This window comes from Eubalaena glacialis, chromosome 11 (assembly GCF_028564815.1).
Source record: "Eubalaena glacialis isolate mEubGla1 chromosome 11, mEubGla1.1.hap2.+ XY, whole genome shotgun sequence".
NCBI classification, from domain to species: Eukaryota; Metazoa; Chordata; class Mammalia; order Artiodactyla; family Balaenidae; genus Eubalaena; species Eubalaena glacialis.
The window spans coordinates 21,991,181-22,003,729 of NC_083726.1; the positions used below are offsets into that span (position 1 = coordinate 21,991,181).

General features: G+C 33.9%; 1 protein-coding gene across 5 annotated transcripts in view; it reads left to right on the top strand.

The window, feature by feature from the left end:
• The window catches only part of BLTP3B (bridge-like lipid transfer protein family member 3B), a 91,226-nt gene extending 79,137 nt beyond the window's left edge, over positions 1-12,089 (top strand). For 4 of the 5 annotated variants that reach the window (XM_061205035.1, XM_061205032.1, XM_061205036.1 and 1 more), the window contains 2 exons: positions 7,803-7,996; positions 9,697-12,089. In XM_061205035.1, the coding sequence (XP_061061018.1) occupies positions 7,803-7,996; positions 9,697-9,816 (314 nt within the window). In that variant the 3' untranslated portion in view covers positions 9,817-12,089. The remainder of the gene's footprint in view (positions 1-7,802; positions 7,997-9,696) is intronic. The other variant, XM_061205034.1, reaches the window with a different exon arrangement.
• Positions 12,090-12,549: the final 460 nt, after the last annotated feature.

Here is a 12,549-nt window from a genome sequence, read left to right on the forward strand (position 1 = left end):
CTATTCTACAAACGTGTTTTGAATGAAGTCCTTCCAGGTTTATCTCAAGCTTCTCCTTTTCAACGAACCCTTCTCTATAACTTGATGTGACTTCTTAAAATTCTTGAGTACTTATTCTCCATACATTAGTTACTTATAGTATATTGCTATGTATTTAGTTCTGTTTTAGTGCTTGTATCTCCATTCTAGCAAGATTTCTAAGGTCCCTAATGTAAGGACTGTGTCTTCTAAGATAGTGTGGAGTAGTGGAAAGAGCTTGAGTTGGTAGACCTAGGTGTTCTAGTCCTAACTTTGTTAGTAGCTACTTGAGGGTGAAATGTGAGGGACTGATAAGAGGCGAACCAGAAAAATCTGTAGCCAGAAACCATAAAAGAGAAGACTTGCTGAGGTAGAAGCAGTTTGTGGGGCACTCTTGACTGAAGAGTCCTTCCTCTCTGGAGCTGGGTAACAGCTACAGCAAACATAGAAGTCAGGCCAACAAAGATCAAAATGTCAGCTTCATTACTGGTAAAAGCTCAGGTGAAGATAGCTCAGGTGTGAGAAGTTAGGTTTGCTGTATGGCTCTTGCTCCCAGATGCTTTAGATCCCAAAACTGCAGGTCTGTCTTACACAAAAAGCAGAGCAGAGTGCTCCAGTGCTCCAGAGTGCTGAAGAAAAGTTGAGACTTTTAAAGAAATATAATTAATATCCTCAGACAGATGATAGGATTTTGAACTCAAAACAAGAACAAGCTTTTATGGAAAATAACCAGTTAGAAATCCTTGAAAATCAAAAACCTGATCTTTGAAGTAAAAAATAGTAGGTCACCTAAAATCTATCAGCTCTACCTTCAAGAGATATCCAGAGTCAGACCTGAATCATACAGTATGTAGCTGTCTCAGATTGGCTTCTTTCACTTAGTTATATGATTTAATTTAAGGTTTCTCCATATCTTTTCAAGGCTTAATAGCTCATTTCCTTTTAGAGCCAAATAATATTCCATTGTCTGAATGTTCCACAGTTTATTTCACCTACTGAAGGACATCTTGGTTGCTTCCATATTTTGGCAGTTATGAATAAAACTGCTGTACGCATTCACATGCAGGTGTTTGTGTGGACATAAGTTTTCAGCTCCTTTGGGTAAATACCAAGGAGTGTGATTGCTGGATCTTACGGTTAAGAGTACGTTTAGTTTTGTAAGAAAATGGCTGTACTATTTTACATTCTTACCAGCTGTGGATGAGATTTCTTGTTGCTCTATGTTCTCACTAACATTTGGTGTTGTCAATGTTCTGGATTTTGGCCATTCTAAATAGGTGTGTAGTGGCATGCTGTTGTTTTAATTTGCATTTCCCTGATGACATATGATGTATGCATCTTTTCATATGCTGATTTGCCATCTATATATCTTCTTTTTTGAGGTGCTCTTAAAGTCATTGGCCTCGGAGAGAGATTTCATATTGATAAAAGATCCCCCAAAACATACCTCAGTCATAAACCTTTATCCATCTAACAACATAACTAAAAAATATAAAGCAAACCTATTTGAAGTAAAGAGAAATGGAATCATATCATATTGAGATGCTACAATCATAGAGAAACTTTTACATGCCTCTCAGTACAAATATAGATACATAAATATAAGTATGTGTGTGTGTGTGTATATATATATATATATATATATTTGAATTCAACAAACGGGTAATTTCAAATACCCATAAAACTTCTCTATTAATTCAGTCTCAAAGAAAATATCAACAGATTCCAAAACATAGAGTTCATGCAGGCCATTTCTCTGATATCAGTGCAATAAAGTTTGTCATTGACATAAAAATGTAGCAGAAAATAAAATATTTTTTAAATTAATTAATTAATTTTATTTTTGGCTGCATTGGGTCTTCGTTGTGGTGTGGGGGCTACTCTTCGTTGCAGTGTGTGGGCTTCTCGTTGCAGAGCATGGGCTCTAAGCACACGGGCTTCAGTAGTTGTGACACACAGGCTCAGTAGTTGTGGCGCACGGGCTTAGTTGCTCCACAGCATGTGAGATCTTCCCAGACCAGGGCTCCAACCTGTGTACTCTGCATTGGCAGGTGGATTCTTAACCACTGCGCCACCAGGGAAGTCCCAAATAAAATATCTATATTTGACAAAATTTAAAACAATCCTTGCTCTAATTCTTGGGGATTTATTGGCAACTGAGTGAGATTGATTACTATTTGCTAAAGAAAACAAAAACAAATATCTGTTTTAAATGAGAGATTTATAATATCTGAAGAAAAATATCCACTTGCATACACATAATGGAGAAATAAAGAATTAAATAAACATCAATTTAATGAGTAAAAACTAATTTAAAATCAAGGTGCTTTGAAAAAATTTTCTCTGTATTTTCCCCTATATTTCTTATCTATATTTTATAATTAGTCAAATATCAATACATATTTTACCAATTGTGAACTGTATTTTAATGTAGTAGCTAAGGCAAAAGTGAATCACTGGTCCAGCAAGGGCATATATTTGCATGAAGATCATTTCAATATGGAAACTCCATTTGGATTTGTCTTTAAAGTTGTATGGGTTAAAAAAAAGTCACATATGAGGGACTTCCCTGGCGGTCCATTGGTTAAGACTCTGCGCTTCCATTGCAGGGGGCGCAGGTTCGATCCCTGGTCGGGGAACTAAGATCCCACATGCCCCGCGGTGTGGCCAAAAAAAAAAAAAAAATCACATATTTATCTTTTCAGAATATGTCACATATTTATACACTTCATTTCTTACATTTTTGAAAACTCTTGCTCCTTACCAAATGTTTTACATTTTAGGAATATAATTTTTCTTATTTCATGTTTTTACAGTGACACTTGGATCTTTTCAGCAAAGCCATTTAGGTAGTGATGAAATGTTAGAGAAAAGCATATCCTAGATTTTCTTTAAGTGGGCATCAAAACTCAGGGTATTATTTAAATTTAGCAGCAGTACTCATGTATGTAAATTTTTCTTTTTAAGCATTACTTTTTTAAAAAAATTATTTATTTATTTTTGGCTGCGTTGGGTCTTCGTTGCTGCGCACAGGCTTTCTGTAGTTGTGGCCAGTGGGGGCTACTCTTCATTGCTGTGCGCGGGCTTCTCATTGCAGTGGCTTCTCTTGTTGCAGACCACAGGCTCTAGGCATGCAGCCTTCAGTAGCTGTGGCACGCAGGCTCAGTAGTTGTGGCTCACAGGCTCTAGAGCACAGGCTCAGTAGTTGTGGCGCACGGGCCTAGTTACTCTGTGGCATGTGGGATTTTCCCGGACCAGGGCTTGAACCTGTGTCCCCTGCATTGGCAGGCGGATTCTTAACCACTGCGCCACCAGGGAAGTCCTGTAAATTGTTGATGTACCTTTCAAAAGCTCATTGAGACGATGGAAAAGTTTGTTGTGTTATTCAGGATATTAACATTGTACAAAATTTAAGAAAATTTATTTTAAAGTAGTTTTCCATTGTCTCTAGAAAGAACATGTTTTAAGCATAAGCAAGTATGCTTTGTTTTATACAGAGTGTCTCATGTTTTATTTCAGTGTATTCGTAAGAGCAATATCATGAAGCAGATTACATTATGTTATTTTTCTTATCATGTGGAAATGAATTGCATGAGGGTCTTTAGTGTATGATGTACGTAATATAACACAGTCTAATGTACTGCACATAAAGCTTGTATGATAATGTATCATAAATATGACTCAAATTAATATATTAGCCATGATAAACAAGTATTTAACAGTTTTATTTGCTTCTTAGAATTTTGAAGCACTTTGGGTAAATAATTTGAATGGCCCTACTTTCTCAAATAGCTCTTTAAGAAATTTTCAGGTATGGGAGTTCCCTGGTGGTCTAGTGATTAAGATTCGGTGCTTTCACTGCGTGGCCCAGGTTCAATCCCTGGTCGGGGAACTGAGATCCTGCAAGCCACGTGGCACAGCCAAAAAAGAAAAATAAGGAAAGAAATTTTAAGGTATGCTGAGTTTTTCTCCCTTAAAACAAATTTATTTAGCAAACAGGAGCATTCAGAATAATCTGACTAGTAGGTGTTTCAAAAATTAGTTTTAGGTGTTTGTTGCTGTGATAATAGCAGCTTACCTAATATTTTTCTTTACTCCTTCCTGTTCATTTAGTGTACTATGAGGTATACTTGCAGCTGCTCTGGATGTGATTAAATAAAGTTCATCATGAAGGAATAGGTGTTTTTTTGTTTTTATTTATTTATTTATTTATTTATTGCCACTTATCATAGTACTCCACACTTCTTGGGAAAGACTAGTTTTTCAGTAAAGAGGAAGTTAAAATAATTTTTCAGAAAATTACAAAGGTATACCACAGTTTCTTGTTGCTCCAGTGAAATATGACTAATTGAGTAACTTAATAACACTATTTTAAGAGAAAAAGACGGAAAATGTTTGTTGTGTATGTGTGTGTGTGTGTGTGTGTATATATATATGGTATGTGTGTATATCCTATGCCATCTATTGTTAATTACTTTTAATAGTAGTGTCCTGTCTCTCAACATGTCTTGAACCCAACACACCTAGGACCTGGCATACTCCCATCTGAGACAGTGGCCATTGTGGCATTGACTCCCAGCGAAAGTGTTGTGAGGGAGTACCTCCCAATAGATTATATTGGAATGTAGGGGGTAGGATGGGGCATTGTATATTTAAAGGTCTGTGATGAACAACTCTTTGCCATATACAGCCTTAGAATCATTGCCATAATACTTCCTCACTGGGAATGAGGGAAGAATTTTTAAATTACTAAACCTAAAGAAAAGTGTAAAACCTAAACTCGGAAGAGTGCCTGTATGACACTCAGAGAAGACAAATGAATAGACATCTTCTGTCTGAATAAACAGAGAACTGTTAAAACCTAGATTTAAAGTCAGATATTTATTGAACACCTACTGTGGTACTAACAGCAATTAATATTTGAATAATGCTTTCCAGTTTGTAAAGTTCTTTTACATTAAATATTAACTCACTTAATTCTTACCATAACCCTTTGAGATAATTAAGGCAAGTATTCTTATCATCTCCTTTTTGCAAATGAAGAACTTAAAGTTTAGGTAAGTTGAATGGCTTGTCCAAGGTACAAGATCTAGAAAGTAACTAGCAGAGCCTATGCTAGGGGAAAAATGTACATTGTCGTAAGATGCACATTTCATCCATGAGGGGCATGCATTTGTTCATCAAAATTTGTCTTAAAAACTAGAAAGAAGCTCTTTTAAAGTAAATAAACGGAAATATGTCTTTCTGTAGTAATAGACTCCAATTACCCTTGTCAGTTACAGGTTCTCTCCTTTCCTATCCCTTTTCAGTCCCTCCCATCTTTACACTTGCTTCTTCCTGCCTCTTCCTCCCCATTCCTCTCCTTCTTATCTCTTCCTTTTCCCTTCCTACCTGCTCCTCCCTACTTATCTCTCCCTCTTTTTTTTTTCTAATTGAAGTATTGTTGAGTCACAATATTATATTAGTTTCAGGTGTACAGTATAGTGATTCAGTATTTTATAGATTATACTCCATTAAAAGTTATTACAAGATAATGCCTATACTTCTCTGTGCTATACAATATATCCTTGTTGTTTATCTATTTTAATCTATTTTATACCTAGTAGTTTGTATCTCTTAGTCTCATATTCCTCATTTGCCCCTGCCTGCTTTCTTCTCCCTTTTGGTAACCACTAGTTTGTTTTCTGTATCTGTGAGTCTGTTTCCGTTCAGAGCAGCACTGTTTACAGTAGCCAAGATATGGAAGCAACCGAAATGGATAAAGAAGATATGAGATATATATATATAAAAACACACACACTGTGGAATATTACTCAACCATAAAAAAGAATGAATTCTGCCATTTACAGCAACATGAGTAGACCTAGAGAATATTAAGCTTAGCGAAATAAGTCAGAGAAAAAGAAATACTAATGATTTCACTTATCTGTGGAATCTAAAAGGTACTACTAATGAGTGTATATGCAAAACAGACTCACAGCTAACTCTCCGTCTTTATCTCCAGTTACAGCTACATCCCTCTTCCTCTTTTCCCATCCTCACTCCTCTGTCTCCTCCACTCTCTAGCTCTCTCTCCTCCCTCCTCCTCTATTTCATTCCTTCTTTTTCTCTTCCCATATTTCTTCCTCTTCTCTTCTTTCCCTCTCCTTCCCTTTTCTCTCCTCATTCCACCTCCCAGTGATTGAAATAAAATGGGTTTCAGAATTGTTTGGTCAGTGGTTTTTTCATTATTCTTAGGATCCCATGAGTAGTGAGATATAAGCTAAATAGAATGGGCCTTGGGCCCTCTATTTTCCTCACTACAGCCTATGTAACTCAGCTTTTTTTTTTTTAGTTCATATTAGCATTCTATGTCAGATTTCATTTAAAAGAAGAGTTTTGCTCCTCTAAAAGTTTGAAAACCAAAAGTATGTTATAAATTTGTAATCAAGTAGAATTTTAGGGCTGTTATTAATTTTTTGAGGTTGAAAGAGTGGAGAATTTGGCTTTTCCATGGCATAGTACTTTAGGATTTCTCTTACAGTCACTGCCAAGCTGAACCGTATGCTAGTCTGAACCAATACAACAGTTTTTGTAGTTTTTTTCCTAGTTAATACTACTAAAAACATAATCAGTACAGGACAATATTGTAAAAAGTAGTTTCTGATTTGAGACCACTGTAATATAATGAACCCAAGAACAGACTAAAACTCAACTTGATGTCATTTATCCATGTTGATGGAACTATTCCATTTTTATATATACAGAATAAGGGTAAAATTGATAGAACCATTATGGAGGGTAATTTGGCAATATGAACAAAAGCTTTAAAAAATATTTTTGTTCTTTGACTTAGCTAACCCCTTCTGGAAATCTTTTTAAGGGGAAAAATTATTTTGAGCAGTATTACTCTTTTGTCTGCTCAATATAATTTGATATAGTGAACTGCCTTTCTATCATGACTGTTGCACATGATTTGGGTGGACTTAGCAATCATATGACCCTATCACAAAAATGGAGATGGGACCCAGCAGGGCCAATCAAAAGATTTCAGCCCTTGGGACACTGAGTGATACATGAATGGACTGTGATCCAAGCATTCTGAGTCTTTTTTTGTGAATTGAAAAGGACACTGAGAGAGAAGGGGTCACAGGCTGTAAAACTTACTTGTTTGGGGTCACCAGAGGCTACCTTTACCATCATATGACTGAACTAACCCAGAAGAGAAGAAAAGTGGACCTGAGAAGTAGAGAGAGTCAGGTTCCTAAATTGACACTCCTGAGGACATCATATGAATTCCAGTATCTGGCTATACCTGAAGCACCATCACTTGTTTTTGATTACTGATTTAATCTCTTTACCTGTTTTATTTGCGTCTATTTCTTACTGAGTCTATTTTGGTAGCTTGTGTCTTTGTAGGAATTTTTCTATTTCATCTAAGTTATCTAATTTATTGGTATACAGTTCTTCACAGTATTCCTTTACAATTATTTTTATTTCTGTTAGGTTGATAGTAACGTCCCCTCTTCCATTTCTGATTCTAGTAATTTGTTTCCTTTTTTATTTTTTGGTCCGTCTAAGGTTTTATCAATTTTATTCATGTTTTCAACAGATGAGCTTTTGGTTTTGATTTTGTTCATCTTTTCAATGAATAAGCTTTTTTGTTTTATTGACTTTATTGTTCTTCTGTTTCATAATGTCTTCCTACTAATAGAGATACTCATTTTTAAATTAGTTTTCACAAGAGAACTTAAGATTTATCAAGTATTTAGAAATGTTATCTGAGTATTTATTTGTTGTATTAGATTCTCAGATGCTTAACACTAGAAATGATTTGAAAGAAGATGTCAAAAGTGATTCAGTGCTGCTTACCAGTGGAAAGTGTGATCTGAAAAAACAACACAGTGTCACTCAAGCCACTCAGACGAGCCCAGAGGTTCCTTGGCCTTCTCGGTCAGTCAACTTTCCTGAGTGCTCCTTTGACTTTACTAGGGAACAGGTAATGGAAAAACTAGTTCATTCTCATTCAGTTTCAGCAATTAAAATAAATATTAAATAGTTCAGACATTATTTACTTATTTAACATTTGTTGAGTGCTTGTTATATGCCAGGCACTGTGTTAGATGCTGTTGATACAGTGTTGAGCAAGGTATGGACATTCCCAGCCTTCACAGAGGTTGTAGTCTGATGGAAGATAAAGGAGTAAATGTGGGACAGTGCCAGTTTCTGGAATCTATGAAGGCTTTTTGGAAGATATATTCATTTTGATGTCTTATTTTTAAGTTGCAAAAGTATTGTTATATTTCAGAACTTTGGAAAAATATTTTAAAACAACTCTAACATATTGTAACCTCCTACAGTGTTATCAGTATTTTTTAATTTTTCCTCCCAGGCTCTTTCCATAATTTTTCTAAACAATTACTATTCTAGTGTATATAACTGTATTTTTTTTTTACTTAACATTGTATAACAGATATTTTCCACATTGCTACATATGCTTCATATATGTATTTTATTTGTTTTTTTAATTCAAGTATAGCTGATGCTTCATATTTGTTGTTAGTGGCAGATTAATATGGGTGTGGATGTATTGTCATTTCTAAATGTTCCTCTTAACATTTGTTAATATTTGAGTTGCTTCTTATTTTTTGCTGTTATAAAATTCTGTCCAGCAGAATTTTAATTCTCTATGATAGAACCACAGAATGAGTTCATTCGTCTGTTTAACAGGATTTGGTGGATGTCAACTCTAAGCTAAGGATATAGAATTGTAACAGTATACCACTCCCTATCTATTAAGAAACTCAAAGTTTAGTGGGAAAGACAGGAGCATGTAAACGGTAGTCAGAACATAGTGTTTCATGTGTTATATGTACTAGAGTTTGGGAAGTATAGTGAAATACCCAACTTGGTCTGTAAGGCAGGCATTCTTAAGCTGGTACTGAAAGGTCTGAGAACTCTTTGAAATTGAACGAATTTATTTTAATATATCTGTGTAAATGTGTTTTCCTGTGGAGAAAGTTTTATCACATCTTCCTGGTTAGGGGTTAGGGAATGGTTCTAAGAGGATAAAATGCTTGAACCAAGTCTTAATGAGGGGAGACCTATGGATGTCTAGATGAAAATGTCTAATGAGATATTCAGAATGTGGGTCTGGGGCTCAAGAGAGAGGCTTGTGCTGGATCAGGCTCTCTATAGTTATTGGAGCCACAGGAGTAGATGAGAGCATCTAAGAGAGTGGCTGCAGTGGTAAGAGAAGGCGACCAATTATGGAATTTAATAGAATATAAAAAATTTAAGGGTTCTTAAACAGCTGAGGAAGAGATGAAAAGTCCATAGGTAGAGAGGGATAAACAAGAAGGAACTGTAGCATAAAAGGCAAAAGAGGAGAGAGGCTTAGCAAGGAGTGGTGAGGTCAGCAGCATCTTAAGAGAAATTGAAATTAAACAAAATCACTATTAGATTTGGAAATTAGAAGTTAATTAGTGTTTTGAATTGCTGGGTCAAAACTTACGGACATTTTTAAGTGCTTGGTATGTGTTTCCAAATAACTTCTCAAAGCAGTTTTCAGCTTAAGTGCATCCTCACCAGCATTGGGTAATTTTACTGACTCATGTGTCATACCTTTGATACTGTATAAATAGTTTGTGTTTTCTGAAAATGGTTAAGTTTTCTTATTTTCCGAATTTATCATTTCAGCTCATGGAAGAGAATGAATCTCTTAAACAGGAATTGGCTAAAGCTAAAACAGCTCTTGCAGAGGCTCACTTGGAAAAAGATGCTCTTCTCCATCACATAAAGAAGATGACAGTTGAATAGCAGGAGTGACAGTCAGAAACTTAAATTATAGCTCTGGAGTATGGTGGTTATATTTATAATGTGATGTTACCAATTAGTGGAAGACTTTCCTTTTCATGAAAAGACAATAAAATGAAATAGAATGTGATGAAGTGGTGACTATTCCAAAGCCAGTTTAGAAAATACTAGGTACGGGCATTACAGTCTTTTGGTTGTTTTGTGTTTTGGGGTTTAACCCTCTTTTAAACTGGTGTGATATAGGGAAGTCAACGCATACTGTAAAATAATTACCTGCCTAATGAATAGAAGATGTCATTTCCTAATTTTGATATTACATTATAGGCATTTTTTAAAAAGAAAAATTAAAATCTATGTGTTCCCACTATTTATCACTATTTGTTAATAATTTACTATTATTTACAAAGATTCAGATGCTTTTAGGGCTAATGTAAAATAAAAGGAGGCTTACATTTTAAATGTTATTAAAATTATGTACTTAAATCTATATTTAATTACTGTAAAAAATCCAATCAAATTAATAAATATCTAATGGCTGGGTTTGAAAATTCTAGAAAATCATCACCCTACTGCACTTATGAAGTAACTTGAAAATGTGAAAAAGAATCATTTTAAGTGATGGGTAAACTGTGTAAGTTGAAGCTATAATTTTCAACAAAGATGGCACAAATGTTAAAATAAAAACACAAACAGTAAAAAAGCAAGACATTAGAGTATATGGCCAACTGATTTAAAAAGCATTATTTGTACATTCCTTTAAACGTTTATTGTTAGAAGTAAAAGAGTAATTTAACTATCCTGCTAAATTTAGCAGCATTTGTAACTGTAAGAATTTTAACTAATACTATTTATATTAGTTCTTTACCTTCATCTTTCCTCTATTTAAGGAAGGGAATGTTTTCAGAGAATTTTCTTTTCACATACATAAAACAATTTCATACCATTCCTGTAGTATCACAACAGGTGGATGTTTGCACATGTCAAATTTATAATGCTAGTTTTGATTAAAGTTCTATGTGACTTATATATTATCTTCTATAATAAGAAAAACTGGTAAATTTTGAATTCTATTTTCTAGGGATTGTTAAGTTTGAAACCAACACGAGAGAGAATCTCAATCATGCATTATGAAATAAAAGTTTGAGTATTTAAGAAACAGAGGCTTTTAACAATTTAAAATATATTTCTGATAGAATTAAACTAAGTGGGGTCTATTTTAAAATTCACATTCTTAAACATAAATATATCCAAGATAGAACATGAAACAGCTGGACTGCTCTTTCTTTAAGATACTTGAAAATTTTCAAATTTTCAACCACGTTCGGACACTTTATGGTGCTTTGCTTATTTGGCATGACTTATATAGCCATCCCTCTATCTAAGTACTTGGAAGGAAATACATGTTTCATTTTACATTAAGTGTTGGAGTGATTTTAGATTTTATTGAAAATGGTACTGGCCTTTTTTTTTTTTTCTATAATGTCCATTTTAATTAACATTATTTAAAATACAGGCCCTGTTTTGGGAGCTAAGGATACAGCAAAGAACAAGTTAAATTGTTATTATTTTACCTCAGAGTGTTTTAAAAATCCTGTTAAACCATTTTAATCTAAGACTATTATATAGTTTTAGATTAAAAGCAAAGGTCTAATTAAATATTTTAAATGTATAGCTTATATCCTTAGTAGAGTACTTTTGATCTGTAGGTATATAGTCAACAAAAGCAGTCTCTATTATAGAAAAGCAGGATTGATGGGACATTAACTTCTTCAGAGCTTTCAGTGTTTCTCAGACTTGAGCTATTTGCTCTATATGAATTTTAAATTTATGTATTGTAATTATTTAGTGTTACAGATGCTGAATGTTTTTCTTATTTTCAATTTATTTGGCCTTCTCAAGAAAATCATATAAACAGTAGAGATGATAATTAATGTGGATCTGAATATTCTGTATGCTTTGTTAGACTTTTAAAAATTTATAGTGATTACTATTTTTATAGAGATTTAAAATTAATAAAACACTTCAAAAGCATTATGTAATTCCCACAGCAAACCTGGGAGGTAGGTATTATTCACATTTTAAAAGTTAAATAAAAAACTTAAGGCTCAGAAAGAACAACTGACTTGACTGAAATCACAATAACCTGCTCTTTTTACTTAAATCCCAATTATATGCTTTTATTTTATCTTATTCCTTATTTCCTGAGGTGGGGAAAGGAATCACTTGTTGGTCTTTTATCTGTTTTTCTTTTAAACATAAATAATAATACTTTTAAAGTGTGTGTGTGTATGATGTGTGTATTATTCAAACTATTTAAAAGATAAGGGGAGAATTTTTTTTAAGTTAACCTCAACCTTTTTAGCTGTGTGAGAAATACAGGAATCAACCTGTAATAAACTTACCAGAGTTTTTAAATGACCACAAATTAGATATAAAGTTGCCATGTCTTTGCTAAATCCCTAGCAGAGATGTTAGTAATCAGGGGAAGAAAATGATATTTGTGTTTTCCTTTTTACTTTTACGTATGTGAAAAACATTTTCTTGGCATCTTCTATTTTTTTTCTTTTCTCATTTTATCCTAGAATTCAAAAGATCACCATGTGACACTAGTTGTAATGAAACATTATTTTTATTTAAGCCATGTAAGAATGGCTATATAAGATTGCAGGCAAATATATGTGAAAAAATTAACCAGAAACTCCTTTTGGATTTTTATTGTAGTTATTGTTATTCAGT